General features: G+C 32.6%; 3 protein-coding genes and 1 non-coding gene across 4 annotated transcripts; 2 read left to right on the top strand and 2 right to left on the bottom strand.

Annotated features, from left to right (window-relative positions):
- The first annotated feature begins 386 nt into the window (after positions 1–386).
- Positions 387–2,188, top strand: LOC111420421 (fatty acyl-CoA reductase 1-like). Its single transcript, XM_071197191.1, has 7 exons — positions 387–583; positions 645–890; positions 941–1,196; positions 1,243–1,435; positions 1,490–1,723; positions 1,780–2,040; positions 2,101–2,188. Exons 1-7 carry the CDS (start codon positions 392–394, stop codon positions 2,186–2,188), a joined length of 1,470 nt encoding a protein of 489 aa, XP_071053292.1. The 5' UTR covers positions 387–391.
- A 3,593-nt stretch (positions 2,189–5,781) lies between these two features.
- TRNAD-GUC (transfer RNA aspartic acid (anticodon GUC)) lies at positions 5,782–5,853 on the bottom strand. The gene has a single exon. It is a non-coding gene; the product is annotated as a tRNA-Asp (tRNA).
- A 7,532-nt stretch (positions 5,854–13,385) lies between these two features.
- Positions 13,386–15,007, top strand: LOC111413738 (desmosome associated protein-like protein pinnin). Its single transcript, XM_023044837.2, has 2 exons — positions 13,386–14,298; positions 14,468–15,007. Exons 1-2 carry the CDS (start codon positions 13,503–13,505, stop codon positions 14,887–14,889), a joined length of 1,218 nt encoding a protein of 405 aa, XP_022900605.2. The 5' UTR covers positions 13,386–13,502; the 3' UTR covers positions 14,890–15,007.
- A 4,007-nt stretch (positions 15,008–19,014) lies between these two features.
- LOC111413786 (putative OPA3-like protein CG13603) lies at positions 19,015–20,334 on the bottom strand. Its single transcript, XM_023044895.2, has 4 exons — positions 20,120–20,334; positions 19,891–20,059; positions 19,699–19,841; positions 19,015–19,636 (listed from the first exon to the last, which is right to left on the bottom strand). Exons 1-4 carry the CDS (start codon positions 20,259–20,261, stop codon positions 19,173–19,175), a joined length of 918 nt encoding a protein of 305 aa, XP_022900663.2. The 5' UTR covers positions 20,262–20,334; the 3' UTR covers positions 19,015–19,172.
- Between the last annotated feature and the right edge of the window lie 4,304 nt (positions 20,335–24,638).

Genomic DNA, 24,638 nt, shown 5'->3' with positions numbered 1-24,638 from the left:
CCGAACGACACCAAAGATTAATTCATTGCAAAAGATTTGTATTTAATATGATTATGGGAGTTGGATATTTTTTATTGCAAAAAACTTTAATTTTAGTTATAAGATTTTCCAAACATATTTTATCCCAAAAAGAACGATTTAACGAATACCTGTTTAATCATACAGTAAATAAAAATTTCCTGATTATTATTTTTAGTTTAAACGACGCCGACGGTTAAAATTGAAATGAAATGCTCTAATCCCCTAATTATGTCACAAAAGCCATAAAAAACAATAATTGGCTTGGTTTAAATCGATTTATTTAACACAGTAAGATATAAATAAAAGAGCCCGTGTGGAAAATTATTATTAACAAATTTCTGTTCGATCTGAATACCGTAAAATACAAAAAATGAGAAGTCCAATTGTTGAATTTTACACTGGAAAAACTGTGTTTATCACAGGAGCAACGGGTTTTATGGGAAAAGTTCTTTTAGAAAAATTAATCAGGAGTGTACCCGATATTAAGAAAATCTACATTTTATTGCGACCCAAAAAAGGTTACACTCCCAAAGAAAGAATTAAGCAATTAACGAATAGCGATGTAAGTTTTTTTAAAAAAATATTTCATATTTTTAGCGAATAAAACATTTTTTCTCAAAAAGATTTTCACCTTTAACGATTTAAACGAAAAAGCCAACGAAAAAATTGAAGCGGTTTGCGGGGATATAACCAAAGAAGGTTTTGATATGTCGCTAAATGATAGGGAAAAATTAGTTGATGAAGTATCCGTTGTGTTTCACATCGCCGCTTCCGTTCGCATGGACCTTTCATTAAAAGAAGCTGTTATTACAAATACTAAATCAACTTACGAGTTGTTTAAATTTTGTATGGACATGAAAAATTTGCAAGTACGTTTAAAAAGTTTTTTATGTTAAATAGCTAAAAAAATATCTTCCAGTCGGTTGTTCATTTATCCACCGCTTATTGCAACGTCGAAATTGAGAATATGGAGGAGAAAGTGTACCCAATTGATGTTGATCCATACAAGATTATTGATATAGTGGAGTGGATGGATGAAAAGTGCTTAAATGTTATTACTAAAAGGTTATTAGGTCCTCATCCAAATACTTATACGTTTACTAAACGACTTGCTGAAATTATAGCCGTTGATATGGGTGATAAAATACCATTAATTATAACAAGACCATCAATTGGTACGTTTCAAATCATTGCAGAAGAAAAATTATAAGTTTTTTTTAGTTGTTCCTTCTTTGTCTGAACCAACGCCTGGTTGGGTTGATAATTTTTATGGCCCCATGGGAATGTTTGTAGCGAGTGCAAAAGGGATTTTGAAATCAGGTTTAGTGGATGGCGATAGTGTACCGGAAGTTATTCCCGTGGATTTCGCCATAAATAGCGTGATATGTTGTGGATACGAAAGAGCAAAGACCAAGTAAATATTTCTTTAATAATTAGATAAAATTAAAATTTATTTCAATTCTTTTAGTTATTTATCAACGCCTACAATAAACATAACTAATAGATTTCCATACACTTGGCGTTATATAACTGATGTATTTGTTGCAACAGCGCGTAAAGAACCATTCAAACATGCTCTTTGGTATCCTGAAATATACATTACAAAATCTTATTGTATATTTATGACTGTATCCTTTATCTTTCAATTAATTCCAGCATTGTTGGTCGATTTCATATTAATCATCTTCTTTCAAAAACCTTTGTATGTCTTAAATAAGATGTGATTGTTCTTAAATGATTAACGTTTTCAAATTTTAGTTTGGTTACCATTCAAAAGCGTCTCATGTTATCAATGCAAACTGTGCGGCACTTTACAGTCAGAAAATGGACATTTGATAACAGCAAATGTATTAAACTAGAAGAAAAACTAGACAAAGCTGATAAGGAAATATTTTACGGTGTAATAACCAAAGATGTAGATTTAAAGGAATACGCTGTTAACAGTTACAATGCGGTTAAGAAATATTTGTTAAACGACGATTCGAAGAACATTGAGCTGTACCGCTTACGGAACAAAATGTAATTTTTTTAACAAATTTTTTGTGATGATTTATTTATTAGTGAACTTGTTTCTTCCAGATTTTACTTTCTGAATCTCTTCATTAAATTCTATTTGTTGTACGTGGTGTTAAATTGGTGCTATGTATGTCTTAGCTATTGGTTCTAAATAATATTTAAATTGTTTGTAAATTATGAAAAAATTTGAATTTTTACTCTGTTTTTTTTTATAAATCCAACAACTTGACTCGAAAACATACTGTGAAAACGAAATGGCGAAACGACCTGATCTATTCATTATATCTTGAAGATATTAACCATTAGATAGTGTTTGGTCCGCAGCTAACTTGCAGTTTATGCTTGTTGTTCTTGATTCTAACGTCTCGGCCGTAAATGACCTTGGCTGCTGTATATTACACTGCTCAAAGATATACCCAAGGTCCGTTGAGTAAACATACTGTATAATTATCCAACTCCTTATAAACGCTGTTTTCGTACAAATGCAACTCTCTAAACAAAAACTTCGTACTAAAAATTAAACGTATGTGGCGCCATCTGTTGGGGATATTTTGGAATTATTCAGCTAAGAACCGAACCACTAGAATACAGGTTGGATTGAGTTTATATATAAAAGCTCCATCCACAGAATAACTGTTTGGAAAGTGTTTGGAGCCACTATGTGGGTCCAATTAACGTTCCGACTGGTTGGGAATTCCTCAGATGCAATTATCTAAGGCAATTACACCTGTCAAATAATGCCGCAACATTTGAATATCACTTGCATCTGACGAGCTTCCAACCAGTTATAATGTTAGCTGAAACAGGGCTATAATGTCAATTATAATCTAATTATTTAATCATACCATTATTACTTTATCATCCTCTTACCGAAAAATCACTTTAAAATGACGTTTTCATCTGTCATTCTGAACAAACTTCAACTTTATAATTTTAAAAGTTGAAGTTAGCGGCAAATTTAAAAATATAACACGAATTGGAATCTATACTTTTTAAATTAAAAGAATGATACTGGTAATAATTGTTATTGCTGTCTCTCATCATTCTCACTATTAATAATAAAATTGTTAGTTTAATTAAATTATTTCAGTATAGACGCTAATGCCATCTTACGGTGCGATTTCGACATACAATCAGTTCCAAGTTCTTCTATCAAAGATCCCTGGGGCGCGCTGTTGTTATAAAAACAAAAATATAAAGATATTTAAAAAAAATGCGAGATAATCGTAAAGAATTCGAATTGTTTTGAAATTAATAAAAATTAGGTTAGAATTGATAAAAAAGTCGAAATAAGATTTTATTATTTTAAGGTTATCCAACTTGACTCGTTACCATGGTGATTAAGATCCAAATATCACAGTTGCTTGTCAAAATTGACGTTGAATTTTTAAGTTTTTTTAATGGAAAACACATAATTAATTGGATTTAAAGGTTGTATTGAATTCAAAATGGGTAAATGGATGAAATTATAAGTAAGGTAAGTGGATTAAATCAAAAAAAAAAATTTTTAGATCAATTAAAATGTACAAGAATTTAGGGTTAAATAAGAATTAAAACTAGAACTAACACTAGACCTAGAACAAGAAAGTTTTAGGTTTAGGCCGGGCGTCTTAGAGGAATGTTTATAGATAATTTGTAAAGAATTAAATTCCCTTTCTGACAGGCTAAAAAATATGGGAGTTGCATTTAAAGTTTTCGACTTTCTCGCCATTGAATATGGAGAAACAGTAATTCAATTTTTCACCATTCTGTATAAGATAGTCCCATACAACAAATGACAATCTATTTGACAGCATCTGAAGAGTAATCCAAAATAAATCGAAAACGAAAAACGCTAGGTACCAATCACTTTTATCAAAATCAACCTATTTTTCTACTTACAATTAAACGGTGTAATAAAAACTATAGTATTCTATTTAAAATAACGAAGTTATGGTCTACTTCCAGTAGACCGGAAGATCAAAAGATCCGAATGAACAACCCATGCTACCAAAATTTCAAACCTCTACGAATAGTGGAACCTGAAAAAGTTCTAACGAACCAGTTACGTGACATTTTAAACTTGAAGTTAGTTATCATATAATAGACAAATTGACAACTTCATGGTGTTCTTTCATCATGCATTCTTTATTAAAAAACCTTTAAAATGAGTTCAAACATGATGCATTTATCTCGGAAAACAACAAAGTTGTAATAAAAATTATTAAAGTTGGCAACATTGAAATCAGCAACATAATTTTTAAATATTAATACCAACCTTAATTTTTCATTTTTTCATTGTATTTTTGTTTTTGTGACAAATTTTAAGACATTTTCTTATTTTAAAGGATTTTTAATGAAGATTACAAATATGTCAAAATTGAGGTTGACATTTTAAATCTGAAGTTAGTTATCATATAATAGACAAATGGACAACTTCATAGTGTTCTTTCATGATGTTATTCTTTATTTAAAAAACCTTTAAAATGAGTGCAAACAAGACGCACTTATCACAAAAAATAAAAGAAGTTTCAATAAAAAAACGTTAAACCCGAAGTTAGCAACAATGAAGATAGCAATTTAATTATTAAATATTAATACCAACCTTAATTTTTAATTTTTTTTATTGTATTTTTGTTTTTTTGATAAATTTTAAGACATTTTATAAAAATAAAGAATTTGTCAAAATGACATTGACATTTCAAACCGGAAGTTGCTTATATCTCGACTAATATTGGAATTAAACGTGTCATGTTTGGGCTCATTTTAAAGGATTTTTCACGACAATTACAAATATGTCAAAATTGAGGTTGACATTTTAAACCTGAAGTTAGTTATCATATAATAGACAAATGGACAACTTCATGAATTACGAAATGTTAAAATTGGACGATTTTTCTAAATTAAATCAACTACAACGTATGTACCTAAACTGATGGTGAAAGACGTTATGAATAAAAAACATTGCGAATGCATCAATAAATCATAATCCATAATTATTTCATATTTATCTATTACCAGCTTGTAATGATATAGCACAAATCACCACAATGTCAAAATTGAACGATGAAAGATAAAAAAGTTTCAATTTAAAAAAAAAAAATTTATTTGATCAATTTTTACACAATTATAAAACATAAGGACTTAAAATAAATAAAAATTAAATAAATTCATCTAAAAATTTTTTAAATAAATCAATGGAATGTTAAAATATCACAGTAAACTTTAAATATTTTCAGTCATTTCTTTCTTCTTCATTGTTCAATAATTCCCTTTACATCCTCTACTTTTCTGATGACTATCCAATTTATCTTTCCTATTAAATTCACTTCCGCATCTATCGCATTTAAACGGCCTCTCATTGCTGTGCGTCGTTTTCTCATGTCTACTTAAATTCGAGGTGTTGTTAAATCTTTTTTGGCAAATTTTACAAGAATACGGTTCTTCCCCCGTGTGAATTCGCTCGTGTTTATTTAAATCGCCGCGATGCGTAAAACTTTTATTGCAAAACGAACAAACCATCGATGAAGATGAAGTTGACGATTTTGAAAACATTGATGATGATGATGATGAGGATGACGTGTGGGGTTGTTGGTAATTATAATATGAGTTTCCACTTGCTACGTTTGCTAATAAATGTAATCCGCTATTGCAAGATTGACATTTACAACCGAATTGGTGAGGTTTTTGAGGTTCTCGAGACATTTAACTGAAATGAAAATTAATTTTGTTAATAATAAAATTAAAATGAATGGAAAAAAACATCTCCCAGACGGGGAATCGAACCCCGGTCTCCCGCGTGACAGGCGGGGATACTGACCACTATACTATCTGGGACTTGAAAATTAGCACTATTTTTTATAAATTCGTTGCAACCAGTATCATCAACAAATTTGATTTAATTTAAATCTTAATTAACTATCCGGCCTATCCGATCATTTTTTAAAACCCGGCCGGATACCGGATAGTTACCAAATATCCGGCTTTGGACGGATATTAAAAACCTATTACTTAGTACTTCACCGTTCAAAGGAATTAGTATCTCTTTTAGGTTTTGGACACTGCAGATAATAATCAAGATCAACCCCAATATGACTTTTTTCATTGAATACCACTTTATTTATATCAGATTTGTCATTAACAACCGCATTGTAATAAATTAATATTCCAATACGATATACAGGTGTCCCGAAATGACGTGTACAATGCAAGACCACAAGTACCTTGACTAAAAATATGATGATTTAACTCAACTTATCTATATACAAAATTACTTAGTTTAGCCGCTAGAGGGCGTTAAACATTCATGATGAATCAAAGATAAAAAACAAAACAAAAAATACGAATACCGCTGTCAAGTTTAAGTGACAAACTGTTTTTATTTTTAAAATTAATTATACCTAGCCAACTATTAAAAAGACGTTATTAGTGTTACCTTATATCACTCATTCGCGCTTGTGGAGATTTAGCAAATATTTTTTTGTGGCTAAACCGTTCACCCAACTGAAATTTTGTAAGAGACAAAATAGTTTCTAAATTAAAGTAACTACTCCGAAAAAAAGAATGGTAGTGTTTGTAAAGGGGGTTAAAAAGATATGGATGCATAATTTATTGTGACAAAGTTTTTAAGCACCCTATAATTTTTCTCTATAACAAACGCATGACCAAAAAATGAATAAAATCCACTGAGGATTTTTCGACTTATTTAAAATTTTTTTAAAAATATTATTATTTTGAAAGCCCTATAACGGCTAAACTAAGCAATTTTGTATATAGATAAGTTGAGTTAAATCATCATATTTTTGGTCAAGGTATCAAAAATATCCGGACAGCCTATATATCTTCTCTTGGCTTGTAATTGGAACTGTCGCTGTTGTCACAGTCGATTAATAATTAAAGTATCCTCTTTTTAATGCAAAAAGCCGTTTTGAAAAATCACTTTTCGTTTTTGAGAAATAAATTTTTGAAATAAATGACAGTTTTTTCGAATTTTGCAATTTTCGCCGATTAAGTTTTAAAAATTCGTATAAAATCCAGCTCTTGGAATATGGTTATCAAAATTTGTCAAAATGTTAATAAAAGTGTCTTCTTTCCAATGAACCAACCCGTTTTGAAAAATAGCTTTTAGTTTTTGAGAAAACAATATTTGAAGTTTTGATAAAATTTTCGATGTTGCAATTTTCATCGATACCTTTCAAAATTTGCTATAAATTTAATTTCTTGAAGAATCCTTGTGGAAATATCACCAATTATTAATTAAAGTATCCTCTTTTTAATGCAAAAAGCCGTTTTGAAAAAACACTTTTAGTTCTTGAGAAATAAATTTTTGAAATAAACGACAATTTTTTCGAATTTTGCAATTTTTGGCCGATTAAGTTTTAAAAATTCATATAAAATCCATTTCTTGAAATATGAGTATGAAAATTTTCCAAAATGTTAATAAGAGTGTCCTCTTTCCAACGAACCAACACGTTTTGAAAAATAACTTTTAGTTTTTGAGAAAACAATATTTGATGTTTTGATAAAATTTTCGATGTTGCAATTTTTATCGATAACTTTCTATGATAAATTTATTTCTTGAAGGATCCTTGTGGAAATATCGCCAATTATTAATTAAAGTATCCTCTTTTTAGAATTGTTTCGTGAGTTAAGTCAGCATCAAAAAAGTTCATTTTGTATCTTGGATCCAAAAAGTTGACATATCTTATCAGCTTTCTTATTAATTTCATTTTTATTCAAATATCGCAATAATGTAGCAATGTGGGGTGCCCACTTCAGAAATGTACCAAAAATTATAACCATAATGGCCAGATAGATATTTCCGGCTTTTCGCAAAATCACTATTAATTTCATAATATACACTCACCTTATTTAAAATAAAAATTATTCACCTCAAAACTTTCTTTTAAAGCACTTAACGTTAAATAAATTCTTTCCAATTAATTTTTTTGATGGGGAATCGTTCTGCTCACGATTATCTTTGCGAATCATTTGACTCCACTTCTTATAAAACGCGCGCATTTTATGTTGGGCTAAAAAGAGGTGACTATTACGCACAGACCAAGACAAAACTCCAAACCGATTGGAAAAACTCCTGCTTGGTTATCTATTTTCAAACCTCTCTCTTAGTCTTCGCTTATAAATGACTAATAATATTTTCTTTTACTTCATGTGGACATTCCGCAATACGGTTTTGGAATATCCAACTTTTCTTTCCTATTTCGTAACCATCTCATAATCTTATAATAATAAATTATTTATATTAATTTAGGGGATTTATTAAATTACACACTTGTTGACGTCACAACATTGATGAAAACCGTGGTCTTATTCACGTAACGTGAAAGATTTATGCGTCATATTCTTCGAAAATGGTTTCATTCCAATACGTCATCGTCTGTAAACTTGCTTTGGAGAAAGACGAAAATGAGTGAATTCATCGAAGAGAAATCCCCAATGATTTGGCAAACTTATAAATAGACGAGGTTGAATTCAAAACTATATATATTATCTAAAAAAACTTATTATAAAAATGATCATTGATAAAAATTTAATCATTAATTTGTAACCTTAATATTTGTATCTTTTGTAAGATTATTTCCTTTTATAATCCAAATGCGGTTAAAAATATGAATGCAACACTTTCATTTATGCGTTTTGTTGTAAACTTTTATGTGGTTTATGCGGTTTTATATTTATTAATAATTAATTATCATTGAATACAACTTTATTGTACTATATTCATCAAAATGAGTAGGTAGGCAACTATATATACACGTTTGGGTGAAGTACAATCTTCTACAGAAGAATTTGTCGAGTATAATAAAGATTCTCGAGTTTAAATCTCATTATGGATTGGCTTGACTGACTAAACTGGCTAAAACTGACTACTCTTTGTGGAAAGCCACCAAAAGTCTAAAACGACCTACCCTCCAAAACCCGCCAATCAGAAAGGTTGATGGAAGTTGGGCTCGGAATGACCTATAAAAAGCAACCAGATTTGCAGAACATCTGGAATTGATCTTCCAACCAAAGTACCACAAGACTGGAATGAACCAAGACAAGAGGATGGCGAGATTTTACTCACCACCTCAAAAGAAGTTTTGGAAAAAAGTCAAAACGAATATTAATCCAAAAAAAGCACCTGGATTCGATCAAATCACAAGAGAAATTCTTAAACAGCTCCCAAAGAAAGCAATAGTAAAAGTGACTTATCATATTAACACTACATTTAGATTAAGATATGTTCCTATGATGTGAAAAATAGCGGAAGTAATAATGACTCCTAAAATAGGAAAGTCATCTGAGGAAGTGTTGTCATACAGGCCTATTTTCTTGATGCCAGTAATTTCGAAATTATTTCAAAAACTATTTCCTAAAAGATTAAAACCGATAAGAGAGGAAAAGAACCTAATCCTTTCGCACCAATTCGGGATCAGAGAAAGCCACTCTATAATAGATCAGATACACAGGATTACAAAAATTATTAAAAAATCTTTAGATGGAAAGGAAGTCTGCTCTGCAATATTCCTAGATGTAGGTCAGGCTTTTGATAAAGTCATATCTTACAGGAAGATATTTTAGCATAAAGCAAGAGAATTCCTATTCTAACTTAAGAAAGATCTAGGCTGGAGAGCCATAAGGTAGTTTCTTCGGCCCAGTATTCTACTTGTTATCTAAGTGATATTCCTTATCTTGAACAGAACACCATTGCAGTTGACAACGTTTGCAGATGATACCGCTATCATGGTAATATGAAAAAATCATGAAGAAGCTGCTGAAAAATTGCAATCCTCTATGGACAAAATAAATACTTGGACCAGAACTTGGCGTATCAAGTCTGTACAAGTAGACTTCACCAATAAATGAAAACAGCATAACTAAAAAAACATGCTAACTAAAAATTTACTGATTGCTTGGAACGAACTCCAAGTTACCCATCCACAATAAACTGCTTCTTTATAAGCAAGTACTAAAGCCAGTATGGTTATACATCTTTGGGGCTGCGCTAGTAAAAGTGATATTCAAATCATTCAACGACTACAAAACAAAGCACTGTGACATATGGTCGATGCACCTTGGTACTTCCGCAGCTGTGATCTCCACAAGCACCATGAAATAGAGATACTTATTCAAATAATTCCCAAAATCGCAGGATGTCATGAACAACGACTTCTCCAACACGTAAATTCTGAAGCATTCCAACTCCTCGACAACACCAATTTGACAAGAAGATTAGAGAGGACTAAACTATATAAAATTAGTGTAGTTCAATCATAATTGAACTGCCAAACACAATTTCTTTTCTCATACACCATTACGTGTAGTTTATGTCGTTTTTCATGCTGATTCTGAAACTAATTTTAAATTTATTCCATCGCGTCAGGATTTTGAGAAATGTTTTTAAATGGCTTTTTCAAAAGTATATTAAATTTTACAGAATTTTAAAGCGATTTTTATATAAGCAAGATATATTGTACTGCCTAACATTGAATGTCTGACCATGTCCTTGCCTGTTTCCTACGTCACAACATTCAAACCACGTTCATTTGGTTGGGGCCTCTGGAGTCAATCAAATTAGGCAGTTGTCGATTTCTGGCTATGTGGGTATATAGGGAGTTACGCACGGCTCGTTAGATTCAATTAACTCTGTTTGTGACAGCTGAAAGCTTACCAGTACCAAGACTTATAGGTGTTTCGAGTGAAGAATATGCTATTACAGAAGCAGAAGAACAAATAGTTATCGACCAGCGATGATGCATATTTGCCATACCAAGAGGACGAACCTCACTTAGTAAATCGGTCAGAATTAAATGACCTTATTCGAAATCTGAATTTGTCAAAATCTCAAGCAGAAATACTAGGATCTAGACTTCAAGGATGGAAGCTGTAAGCTCCAGGCACACATATTTCTGTGTATCCTAATCACCAAAAGAACTGTCACAGTATTTCAACTATACTATTCAACTAAAGAAGGTCTTTCATTCTGCAATAATGTCGATGACTTGATGCTGACATAAGGTCATCAACATAAACCAGAAGAATGGCGTCTTTTTATCTATGCTTCGAAATTGAGTTTGAAAGCTCAAAAAGGCTCTGGCCACGCAGTCCATGTATGTAGTTTCACGTGGGGGTGAGTTTCTTCACAGCACTTAGGCTCCAGCGGGCCCTTTGTACGTCCCCACAATTACTGTTCATTCAATGGTCAGAAAACCAGCCCAATCCTTTCATGAACGTTAATATAGAACAGAAACATATGTTCCTTATATCCGAAATTTGGAGCCATGGTACTTCGAAAATGTATTCCCTTAAGTACGCGAGGTTGGGACACTCTACTTGCCAGCTTCATATAGAACATATGCTTATGTAGAACACTGCATATAACCTGCAGTGTCCGGTCAGAAAGTGGGTGAGAAGCCTCAAGTCACTTTTTGATTTTCCTAGAAACTGAGTAGATCTCTTCCGGTCAGGGTAGAGCAGAGTTTTCTTAGCAAAGACACCTGCTGCTGTCCCATCCCATCTGTCGCAGAAAGCTCGATGGGAGATGGAGTTTATCAGCTTTGAAGCTGTATTAACAGCTAGTGGTACAAACGGTTCAGGGGAGATCGGCCCTGAATTTACTGAGCGCCAGTCAAGGCTCAGTATATTCCTGGACCTAATAAAATATTTCTATCGCCATTGTACATAAAATTAGGTTTGATGAAGAATTTCGTCAAAGCAATGGATAAGAATGGTCGAAGATTCCAATACCTTCAACGAAAATATCCCAATATTTCAAATGCAAAACGCAAATAGGGAATTTTTGTAGGATTAAAATTAAACGTCTACAACAAGATGCACAATTTGAAGAGATTTTAAATGACTTGGAACGTGGTGCTTGAAATGCTTTTAACAATGTGATCGAAAACTTTCTAGGAAACACAAAATCTAACAACTACATAGCAATTGATAATGAATTTCTTAGAAGTTATCATGAACTGGGACGTAACATGAGGCATCTTTTATACTCGCATCTGGATTTCATTCCCACGAATCTCGGCGACGTCAGTGATGAACACTGTGGGAGATTTAATCAAGACATTTCTGTTATTGAAAAACATTTTCAGGGCAACTGGAACAGTGAAATGTTGGTTGATTATTGTTGGACATTGATATCAGAAAGTACCGAAGAGCAGCACGATAGCATACAGTTCCAGAAAGAAGAATACGGGCCAGAATAAATTTGTTTTTATTGTTATTATTACGACTGTAAGAGAAAGTAAAAATATAAATTTGTTGTCTAGTGTTATCAGAACCTGAGGTGACTTATTGATCAGAACCTTAATTGAATTTGAACCATAGAAAAATTGAACGTATGTGGCGCCATCTGTTGGGGATATTTTGGAATTATTCAGCTAAGAACCGAACCACTAGAATACAGGTTGGATCGGGTTTATATATAAAAGCTTCAACCATAGAATAACTGTTTGGAGCCACTACGTAGCTCCTATTAACGTTCGGACTGGTTGGGAATTCCTCAGATGCAATTAGCTAAGGCAATTACACCTGTCAAATAATGCCGCCACATTTGAATATCAGGGCATTATATGACATGTGAGATTGCATCTGACGAGCTTCCAACCAGTTATAACGATAGCTGAAACAAAGCTATAATGTCAATAATAATCTAATTATTTAATCATACCATTATTACTTTATTATACTCTTACCAAAAAATCACTTTAAAATGACGTTTTCATCTGTCATTCTGAACAAACTTCAACTTTTTAAAAGTTGAAGTTAGCGACAAATTTAAAAATATAACACGAATTGGAATCTATACTTTTTAAATTAAAAGAATGATACTGGTAATAATTGTTATTGCTGTCTCTCATCATTCCCACTATTAATAATAAAACTGTTAGTTTAATTAAATTATTTCAGTATAGACGCTAATGCCATCTTACGGTGGGATTTCGACATACAATCAGTCCCAAGTTCTGCTATCTAATCGTAAAATCCCTGGAGCTGGATTTGAACCCGTAGTACTTTAGGATAGAATCAAATTATTATTCATTGATCATTTGTGATCAGATTATAATGTTTATAATAAAAAAGAAAATTAAAGATAGAAGAATAGTATTTTCGGCAGTTTAAAGATACAATAGTGTTGCCAACTTAAAACTTTTTCATCAAAAAACGTAATAAATAATCAATCTACAAAAAAAATAATTTAAATTCCTTTAAACAATCAATAAAAATTATTAAGAAATGACGCAAATATTATAAAAAGAAACTTATTTTTTAAACAATTTTAAATATGCCGCAAAAACTATAACCAACCAAAAATTTATCTGTCAACTAATTTTCTTTACATGCCAATAAAAATAAAATATCCCTAACCTAAAGAGACGCATATGACACAAAAATGTAAATCGATTCCCTTAATATCAGAAAAAACGAGAAATAAATCATAATAATTAAGTTTATAGAAGGCAAAGAAGAGTATGGCTACAGAGATATTAAAATCATTCGGAACTTTGCAATCCGAATTAGAACAGGCAAGATCAAGTTTAAAAGGTGTAGATGAAAGTATAAAACGATTAATTGGTAGAGACCCATCAGATGTAACACCCAGAGCGTTAGCTATAAAAAGATCATCACAACCAGACGATATACGCGGAGTGAGACAAAGAGGTTCAACAACCACAATACGAAGACCTTTTAATCATGAAAACGATGAGCCGATTAATAAACGGAGAAGTTCGGTTTTTAAGCGTCTCTCAGATAAACCAAATAATCAATATGACGAGGAAGAGCTTAAACAACCTCAAAAACAGATGATAAGTAAGATTATAGTTACTCCAAAAGAAATTCCGAGTCGACAGGAAGCTTTAGCAGCCCAAAATAAAGATGAAAAATCAAAGGCGAGAAATCGAAGGATGTTTGGAGCGCTGTTAGGTACGCTGCAAAAGTTCCAACAGGAAGAGACTAAATTGAAATCGAAGGAGGATAAGCGAGCTCAATTAGAAAAGAAAATCGAAGAACATGAAATTAGGGAGAAAGCGGAAATTAAAAAAGAAAGGCAAGAATTGTTTTTTAACCGGAAAAAGAAACAAGCCGAGATTAGAATGATTGAATTAAAAATGACCAGAATGAAAGAGTATTCATTATGGGAGGAACGACAAAAACCAAGGATGCATTTTATTCAAACCAAAGCTAAACCACAAATTTGTTATTTACCAAGAAAATTAAATGAGGTGAATAAAACAGCTTTGGAAGAATGTAAAAATGAAATTGAAAGTGAGTTATTTTTAACTTAATATACTATAATTTAAGAATTTTAGGTTAGGATTTTTTGACATATTTAGGTTAGAATTTTTTTGACCTATTTAGGTTATGATAAATGTCAAATTTATTTTAAAATATTTAATTTTTTTTAATTTATTAAAATATATAATTTTCTTTTTAGAAATGATTGATAAAAAACGTCAAGATGTTTTTGATGATCTTCAACAAATCGAGGAACGGATGAAGAAAAATTTCGAAAAGAAAGGAAAAGATGTTAAACAATCCGAAACTCAAGATGAATTAGAAGGAGATGATGATAAACATCACGAAGATTTATATGATGAAGAAATAAATGATGTATTAAGTAGCGAGGTTAATATCATTAACAATGAAGATGAGAATAAAGATGAGGAAAAAACTAATGGAAAAGAAGAAACGGTTGATGTAAATGACGAATCGAAAGAGGCGAATGTAGAAAATGTGATGGAAGATAAAGGACATCAAAAAGTTGAAATTTCCCAGAACATTGATGATGCTTGTGTAAAGGAAATTATTGAAAAAGATGATGTGAATGAATCGATGGAAGTACAATTGGAAAATTAATAAAAATAATTTGTGTTTTTTTATTAAATAAGAAAAGGAATTTAATCTGTATTTTATAAAATAATGTGGATATTGTTTTTCTGAAAATAATAATAAAATAGTGTAAGTTCTTTTTAAATTCATCAATTTTGTTAACATGATAAAAACTATCTTAATGATGACATTAATTATATTATTAAAATTAATGTTCTCAATGAACTAAAATTCAAAGTCAAAAGAGATCTGAGTTTTGAGGAGTTATGAATTTTGCTCAAAGTAAGCTTTCATCTTTTAACAAACATGTTTGTCCTAAGGTGTCCTAAGAACTTCCTTAGCTAAAGAGACCAATCAATGTCAAAACAAAAATATAACTGCACATTCACAGAACTACTTTGAATGAATCCCATTTTGTCAAACTTTTTGCAAACAGTCAAACTTCGTCAAAAACAAAGCCTTTTCCAGATTTGTGCAAACTTCGCACTTTGGAAAAATTTGGCAAGCAAAAGACTTTGTGTCTCAGAGAGCATCGTTCGACAAATAGAACAGATTATATTTTTATTTCGCTCGTTTCGACTTCGATTGGTCTCTTCAGCTAAGAAAGTTCGTCAGAAAGGCAACATCGCCTCGCCTCTGACAACTTTAGCACAAACGTGGTTGTTAAAAGATGAGACTTTGAGCAGCCCAATAATTGTTTATTTAAATTTAAAACACTCATACTTGTATCAGTTTTGAAAGAACATTATGGAAACTAATTAAAAGAACAAAGATCTCGGTTCATAACAGAAACATCAGAAACATAGAGTAGAAGGTCCTGCGGTAGAAATAAAAGCAGATCAGGTAAAAAAAGCCCTGAAAGCAAATTGAGTTAATAAAAAACGCAGTGGACTCATTGCTAGAAATATTAGCAGGTATCTTTCAAGACTTTGCGAATGGAGAAAAAATTCCAGAGGTTTGGAAGAAGAGGTGGATAACACCAATCTATAAAAAAGGAGATAGAAAGAAGTGTAGCTAAACTACCGATGTCTAAGGGTCATAAATTCCTTAAACAGACTATACGGTCGAATAGTGAAAAATTTTATACAAAACGAATGGGCATCATGTGAATTGGAAGAACTGGCGGGATTCAGAGCGAGTATGAATAATATATTTAGTCTAAACCAAATCACAGTGAAGAAAGTAGCTATAGGAAGAATAACACTTCTCTCATAGACCTCACTAAGACGTATGACATTCCTCAACAAAAATTGTGGCAAGCGTTATCGCAACGTCAATAAATGTTACGTTAATCAAAGATGTGGCTGAAGTTAGATTCATATTCGAATCTGTACCAGATTGAGATTCATAAAATTACAGTTGACCAGATAAGTATTGAACATATCAATTGAAAAATCGTTTTCTGAAACTACAGAAGTTGTAGCAATCTGCGACTACCCTGGATAATTCGAATAGACCCTCTAATATGTTCCCTGTCTACCGTCACCCCCAGATTATCACTGTGTGGTGATGTTTCGCGATGTACGAGCTCAGCTGCTTGCTTTTCCAGACACATGGATTGGACGAAGAGGTACCATTGAAGAATACCATGCGCGTTCCCCAGACCTTACGCCCATGGACTTCTTCTCAAAGACAAAATTTATCGCACCAAACCAAGAACAATCGATGCATTGAAATTGGAAAATGTCGCGATGTTCCTAATGACCTGTTTCGTAACGTTTGCGAATCCCTTGGTGTGCGTTATCAGCATTGTCTGGACGATAATGGTCATCAATTTGAACATTTGCAACATGATATTTCAATTACATTTGTCTTCTGTTTTCGAAGCCATTCCATTTCACTCTATGTTCATAAATAATGTTTTTCTCGTTAATCGAAGTTTGAGTACATTTATTTATAGTACAACATAGTATTCAACATATATGTGCAAATTGCTCTTGAAGAATGGAGAACGACATGTAGAGGGATGGGCGTAGAACTTGATGAATAAACAATGCTGTACAGTCTATATTTTGCTGACGACCAGGTGGTAGTAGCCCAGGACGAAGAAGACCTTGAATATATGGCAAGAAATTTAATAGAAGTATACTACCGGTGGAGCTTGACTACGAATGTAGCAAAAACCCAGTATCTTGCGTCGGCGGAGAAGCAACAGGTCTGGTGTTAAATGATAACACCTTAATCAAAGGATGCGAAGAGTGCACTTACCTTGGAACTAAGATGGACCACAGTGAAAGATGTGAAGCAGAAATACGAAGCCGACTACAACGGGGCAAAAACATAATAAAAGTCATAAACTCCCTCCTTTGGTCATAAAATATCTCAAAAAAAAAAGGAAATTACATTTCACTATTTTCATCCAGGTGGCGCTGTATGGATGCGAAACCTGGCAATTAAAGAAACAAATAGACAACCGGCTGTTGGTACTTGAAATGGATTTCTGGAAAAAACCGACTGGCAAGACTAAAGGTGACTTTCCACATGCATGGATTACTGGCGTCATTTAGCTGGCACCACTTTAGTTGCATGTGGAAATAGTAAAAATCCAATGGCGTCAATAAACTGGCGCCAGTAATCATTGCGCCAATAAAGTTGATCGAAAGTCTATCGTTTTTGGCGCCAACAAACGATATTGCGAAAATCTTGTAATAAACCGTCCAAAAAATGGATATTATAACAAATAATGCAGTTTTTGGAAACATATGAAGAATACCCGTGTTTGTGGAATCATAAAATTCCAGAATATAGGATCGAACTGCAAAAAAAGAAACCTTAAGAAGGATACAATTGCCAATTTAAGAAAGATAGTTGAGGTTATGTCGAAAACAGTTCTCAATTTTGACGAAAACTCGGTAAAGGTAAAAATACGAAATATACGTAATTCGTATACAAGTTCGTACCAACCAACAAGGTTGTTTTAAAATTCGTGCAGAAGTGGAGAATCAGCTGATGATGTGTATAATTATGACATAATAATGTGTATAATTATGTATATTCATGACATAGTTCTCTAATTAAAGTACTTGAGCACTTAGGTAATTTCTACGTGCAATCCACGATCAAACCCAGCAGCTATGTTTTCGTTAGTTTGTTAATAACAAGTGGAGTTCCAAGGAACACATTTGCATTACCACATTGATGTCAACACGAAGTACAACGCCCCGAAAACACTACTCTTCGCAGACGATCAAATAATTTTTGCTACGTCAGAACATAACCTTCAAAAAGCCCAATATATTTGCTCAATAGCATAAATAGATGTTACAACTGCGAAATCTCCAAGCCAAAAACAATGACATTCATAGGAAATGAACCAATAAGAACTAAGATATACATTGATAACGCTAGCTTAGAATAGACCAGCCACTTTAAATACCTAGGATGAACATGAGCAGGACATACATCACAAATTGACAATCTTCACATGAATGTGTGGAACTATTAGACGAACTATTGGTAAATGCAGGAAGGATAGTCAAATGAAATTTTATAAGACAATGGCAATACCGACCCTGGGGTATGGCACCGAAGAATGAACGACCAAGGGCTGTAACAGATTGGATCATATCAGAAACGAAGTTATTCTAGAGAGGAACTGGAAATTTTCGCAGTTAACGATAAAACCAAGGAATACAAAGAAAAATGGATGGACCACGTGCAGAGAATACAGGACGACAGAATAGCAAAATTGGCACTGCAATATAAACCAAGAGGAAGACGATCAGTGGGACTCCAGAGATTTAGAACAAGGCCTAAACCGTTAATTAGACGACGACGAAGTACATCACTTGACGCCATTTTTATTAATGTGCCAATTATCACATTTATGTGGAAACTACTTCTGGCGCCACTAAACTGCCTTCGTACTGGCGCCAGTAATCCGTGCATGTAGAAACTTAACTTAAACTAGATCGAGTGTGAAACACCGACATACGAGAGTTGATGGGGGCACAAACAACGATAATCGAGGAAGGCAAAAGAAGACAGCTCCAATGGTATGGCCACGTTCAAAGAATGGATCCAAGATAAAAGTGATGAAGAAAGTGATGCAATGAAATCCAACAGGAAGAAGAATTAGAGAGGACTGTAAAGGCTGGAGATTTGCAATTGGAAGGCGGGAAACGCTACAAACCGAAATTATACATATTTAAATTAATTTAAAACAAATACCAACTTTATTTTGAATACAAAATAAAAACCACATATTACATGCTTATTTAAAACTTAAAAAGGAAGTATACAGAGTAAACGATAAAAAACAACTACTCACTCTCAATTAAAGCGATCTAAACGATCCTTAATCATCACTATTACGCGTTAAACTTCACCCTATAAACATCACTATAAAAAAAGTTAATCGCTTTTGTAACAATGCCATCCTCCCGTACTGATTTTTCATTACTAAAAAATTCTTCATTGATTTCATCAACTGCTTTTAACAATAAATTAGTTGAAATTTCCGATTTTTTATTCCTCATAACTTCCGGAATGATGTTTTTGGGTGCGTCATGTTTTCGTTCCCCAACATCAACTTCTTCAATTGTTATAATTGGGGCTAATGTACCGGAAGCTTCAGACACCGATTTTTGAAGGGATTTTAAACTAAAAGCAGGGGTTTCCATATGAGATACTTTTTCGTTGGGTTCGCAATCAAAAATTTCGACTTCTTGTAAGGTTATTATCGGTGCTAAATTTCCTGATGGTGGGGGTGGTGGGACATCATCTTTTGGTTTATCTTTTTTAGCTGCCCAAGGTTTGTGAACAGTTCTACTTTCTAAAAAAATTAAAATGACAGATTAAAAATTTAGGTTATGTAAATGTCAAAAATTAGATTACCTAAATCGTGAATAGTTCTTGTTAATTCTCTAATTTGAGTTCCCTGAGTTTCGATAGTAAAAAATAATTCTTGTAAAGTTTGTTGAACGAGTTCCATTTCTTGCTTCTTTTTAACTTCCTTCGCATATTCTTTTCGACTAGATCTAAAACATTGTTCTAGTCAAAACGATTCAAAATTCAGCTTTTTAATACCTGGCGTATTCATTAATAAGTAATCCGGCAGCTATTATAAAAATAATTCCTTCGCCCAAAAGATTTGCCCCTAATTCAATAGCCATAGCTTCATTTAATACTGGTATATTTACAGGTTTTCCTAAATTTAAAATCCACATTTTCGCCTTGACCTCGCACCAATTATAAACTAATAACAAATAACTTTTAGTTTCACTTAACAAGGTGATATATATATAACCTCACTTACATTGAGCTGGAGGCATACAAATATATTTGCGAAAAAACGGCGAATTTTTCGCTTGGGCTTTCGCAGCGTTCGCAATCGGTTTACTGATTTGTTTCAGTAAAAGAGCACCCAATTTCGCGGCGGGAAACGCTCCTACAACCATTTTCGTTTCGATTTCTTACGAAGTAACCTCTTTACGACTCTGGTTGACATTTAATTTTAAAATGAATTTTTTTTGACAGTTGACCAATGATATCGATATACATATATGTTGCTTACTTTGAATAATTTTGATTTTAACATCATTCCTAGATTTAAAAAAAATTAAATATAAACTTTAATTTTAATAATTAATTGTTAAATTTATTTAAATCACGATTAATTATGTTATTAATATTAAATAATTAAAAAAAAAATAATTTTTAATCGTCATAATTGACGTTTAATTATTTAATAATAAACGTCAAATTTGACTTTGACATAAACTTTAATTATTTTGATAAATTATTTTCAAATTTCATCTTAAACTACAGAAAAGCGTTGAGACAAGTTTTTATATCTCAAAAACTCTTAAAGAAAACGAGATTTTCGTAACGTGTTATTACTCCAAGAAGATTTTATTTAATTATTATTTTTTACTTGTTTAATAATGGAAACGTTTAATTTCACATATACCATTGGGTTGTTCGAAAATCTGGTACAGAACATGTACGAATTTACATTGAATTTCAAAGCATTAAACAATAATGGAAGTAGTAAAAAGTGTTCGTTAATGGTCAATAAAAATATTTATAAAAAGAGATTTTTAAAAAAACGTTTTAAAAAGTATATACCAGTGTTAGATACGATAGATGAAACTCCCGAAGAAGAATTAATCATATGCTATCAAGATAATATTGTAGACGACAGTAAAAATGGTCTAAAATCTAAAAAAAATATTAAGAGAAGAAATAGTGCTAACAAGAAAAATAAAAAAAATGTTATAAACAAGAAAATTAATAATAAAAATGCCGATGAAAATGGTTATAAAGAAAAATCTGTTAGCACTATAAGATTCAGTTGTTATGAAACAAGGAATAAAGCGAAAGTGTTAAATTCTTGGAAAAATATTGATTTAACTTTATGGTTAAATGAGTCAGATTTAAATAATTCAGATTACGATTATATTTAAGGTTTGTATCAGATTTTTGTCACATAAAATTTAAACAAAATATTTATTTTCTTTTATTGGTGTTAAATTTTCTTATTAATGGGTAATTTTCTTATAATAAATAGATGTAAATACGTATATTAGTTATTAATAATAAAAGTTATACCAACTGTATAATACAATCATTTAATTCAAGCATCATGTTTGAGCACGTTTTGGTATCTGTTATATGGTAGTAGTCGTTTCATTTGTGCGTTTAGCATAATTATGTGAGAAGACCTTCATCATAGTCTTCTGAGTAAGCTTGACTTATTCATAGACGACGTGAGAAACCTGGAAACTTAGGAAGTGTGCAGGTTTGTCTTCATTTTTGTTCGTTATTAAAAGGGTTTAAAATTTGTAGGATTATTGATTGATTGATTAACATCCAGTTGGGTTTTAGAGTTCGAACTCTTTATTCATATCATGCTCCAGGAAAACTACCTGAGGAAACGTCGTCATACAAGCTTATTTCCTTGTTACCAGTAATTTTGAAATGATTTTAAGTTATTTTTTAAAAGATTAGAACCGATAATAGAAGAAAAGAACCTAATCCCTTCGCACCAGTTCGGGTTCTGGGAAAGCCACTCTACAATAGACCAGATACGCAGAATTATAAATATTATTGAAAAGTCTTTAGAAGGAAACGAAATCTGCTCTGCAATATTCCTAGATGTAGCCCAGCCTTTTGATAAAGTCGGGCACGAAGGCTTACTTCATAAATTGCTGCTGAAAAATAATCCTCTATGGACAAAATAAATACTTAGACCAGAACTTAGCGTATCAAGTCTGTACATGTAAACTTCACCAATAAATTAAAACAGTGTAACAAACCGCATTTTGGGATTCGAAAGCGATTAAAAAAAAATAATAAAACGCAATACAGGCAGAACTTTGTAATTTAATTACGAAGTTGCGTCTTGAGAACCGAGGGTCCAGACTAAATACTACGTAGGCGGTTCTGGCAGGAATGTGCCGAGGTGGCAGTTAGAGTAGATGGAGCAGGGGAGAAATGAAGAAAAAATCGGGGAGTCGGTTACGGGATTGGAACAGAAAAGCATCGGGCGAAACCGGGAAATTAAAGTTTTTGTTGTGTTTTTAAATTCGAGTCGTGCGATTTGAACTTATAGCAATTTAGTTATAAAATTCGTTGAATTGGATTCTCTTTCTTCGATGAATATTTTACTTTAACAAACGGGTAAGCGTTATTAAAATCTTAAACTTCCGATTTCTCATTGAACCTGCTAACCACCTCGGCAAATTCCGTAATGATGTTGTTGAATAGCTTATGTCATGTAATTTTTACTTTTTAAAATCTTTGTCAGTTGTTTTTTTTTATATATATAATATAATACGTTCTTGTTCAAAAATAAAGCAAACTTATTCTTTAGCAGTGAAATTTCGTTTTCTTTCAATCTATTTTTATTCTTAATTTCAAATTACTGCCGTTCGCTTTCAAGTGAACGAATGCAGTGTGCCAAACCCTAACTCAGTCATTGCTAGCTATCAAGAAAACGGTAGTGCGTGGACAGTTGGGTACGCGAGCCGCTCCGTGGACCTAGCTAGGAAACCCACTACGGGAAACGAGAACTTCTCGAGAGCTAGTTTGTGACAAACTGGTGTCAGGTGTGGGGTTGGCACAATTTGATGTAAAAGTAGAAATAAAATCTAATTGTTATTTTTTTATTTTGTTTTTGTTACTATTTCCTGTTTCAAAATTTAAAGATTTCGAGTTAATTTTCTTTAATGTTTTGTCAATCATTCTTTTGTTTGTACGTATAAAGTAATAAATTTTGTCGTGCAGGGGTTAGTAGGTGAATATTTTGTGACTATCATTAAAAATAATAAAAATCTTAATCACTATGAACGCCGATGATAACGTAGCAGAAATTCCGGGCGAAGCTGAAGGTTCTATTCTAACAACACCAATGATGGTTACACCGATTTCTTTAGGAATGTTAGCAGGAACGGTAGAATCTTTTTCAGGTCGAGAAAATGTTAAACTGTATTTTGAAAGGTTAGAGCAACGTGCGATCTTAGATAATTGGAATGAAACACAAATGCTTCATATTGTTAGGTATCGATTGAGTGGAGAGGCTTATAAATTTTATAAGGCGGAAACAAACTTACAGAGTAATCAGGTCACATATGTAGAATTACGGGAAAAATTAATTAAAAAGTTTACCCCGCGAAAATTACCGGGAGAAGCACTAGGGAAATTAATGCGCGCGTTCCAAAAACACGATGAATCCGTGTCGTCTTACGTAACCAGTATAAAGTCTATCGCGAATGAGATTATCGAGGAGGACAAAGCGAAAGTAACAGCAGCAGAATTACCGGGAGTTATTATAAAAATTAATGAATTAGCACTAAGTCAATTTAAAGTGGGAATGAAACGTGAATTAAGTCAAATGGTAGGAACGTTACTTATGCGTGAAACGGATTTAACTCTAGATAAAGCGGAAGAGATCGCATCATTTGAAGAATTAAATCAGGCTACAAACCGAAATCGTCCAAATCGAATTAATATAGGAGCGGTGGATACGACTACTAGATTATGTTACAGATGCGGAAAGTCAGGTCATTTTGCGAAATTTTGTAATGCACAGACAACCGTGTTTAATTGTTATAATTGCGGAAAACCCGGTCATATTAGTAAACAATGTAGGTTACCTTCAAATAAAATGCAACCGAACTACGACCAAAGGCGTGACCTCCCACGCCGTGTTAGTTTTCAAGAGGGTCATTCATCCGATAAGGTAAACAACCGCGACCGAAGAAATTTTTATTACCAACAGCGAGATTATCAAAACGAACCGCGACGTAATGTAAACGATAACAATTATACGGGCCGACAATCGCCCCCGCGGGTTACTAGATCACCGCAAATTCCCGCAAATAACAGGTACAATGAGACGAACTCTTTAAACGCATATCGTCCTGCGGTGAATACCCGAACCGCAGGAGACTCGAATTAAAGGGTTACGATAAGTCAATAAAGCCTGTCGAAAATTATGACCCAACTGTAAATAAGATTATACCGCATATGAGACTCATTTTTGAAACACCTTTTTCTATTAAATTGTTCAATAAAAACAAACCAATAACGATGTTAGTAGACACCGGTTCTCCTGTTACGATAATTAAACATTCTTGTGTAATTTCGGAAGCAATTAAACCTATGTCAGGAGATTTTAGTATTTCGGGAATAACGGGACACGGAATTGACATGCTAGGTACGACTGAGTTAAATTTTTCATTGGGGAATGAATCGAATTTAGGAGATTTCTCGTGCTATGTATGTTTGGACAATTTGCCTTTAACCACAGATGGAGTATTGGGACGCGATTT

The sequence above is a fragment of the Onthophagus taurus genome, chromosome 7 (assembly GCF_036711975.1).
Source record: "Onthophagus taurus isolate NC chromosome 7, IU_Otau_3.0, whole genome shotgun sequence".
In the NCBI taxonomy this organism is placed as follows: Eukaryota; Metazoa; Arthropoda; class Insecta; order Coleoptera; family Scarabaeidae; genus Onthophagus; species Onthophagus taurus.
Note: the sequence above shows the minus strand (reverse complement) of the source record. Positions and strands in the feature narration are given on the sequence as shown.

What these genes read in the sequence shown, in the direction of transcription:
- LOC111420421 (XM_071197191.1), top strand. Translation starts at nt 392, where the DNA reads ATGAGAAGTCCAATTGTTGAATTTTACACTGGAAAAACTGTGTTTATC. An exon ending in TACGAAAGAGCAAAGACCAA is followed by an intron (nt 1,436 to 1,489) that starts GTAAATATTTCT and finishes CAATTCTTTTAG; the next exon opens with TTATTTATCAACGCCTACAA. An exon ending in TACCGCTTACGGAACAAAAT is followed by an intron (nt 2,041 to 2,100) that starts GTAATTTTTTTA and finishes TGTTTCTTCCAG; the next exon opens with ATTTTACTTTCTGAATCTCT.
- LOC111413738 (XM_023044837.2), top strand. Translation starts at nt 13,503, where the DNA reads ATGGCTACAGAGATATTAAAATCATTCGGAACTTTGCAATCCGAATTA. An exon ending in ATGTAAAAATGAAATTGAAA is followed by an intron (nt 14,299 to 14,467) that starts GTGAGTTATTTT and finishes TTTTCTTTTTAG; the next exon opens with AAATGATTGATAAAAAACGT.
- LOC111413786 (XM_023044895.2), bottom strand. Translation starts at nt 20,261, where the DNA reads ATGGTTGTAGGAGCGTTTCCCGCCGCGAAATTGGGTGCTCTTTTACTG. An exon ending in TTGTATGCCTCCAGCTCAAT is followed by an intron (nt 20,060 to 20,119) that starts GTAAGTGAGGTT and finishes ATTTGTTATTAG; the next exon opens with TTTATAATTGGTGCGAGGTC. An exon ending in AAGAACTATTCACGATTTAG is followed by an intron (nt 19,637 to 19,698) that starts GTAATCTAATTT and finishes TAATTTTTTTAG; the next exon opens with AAAGTAGAACTGTTCACAAA.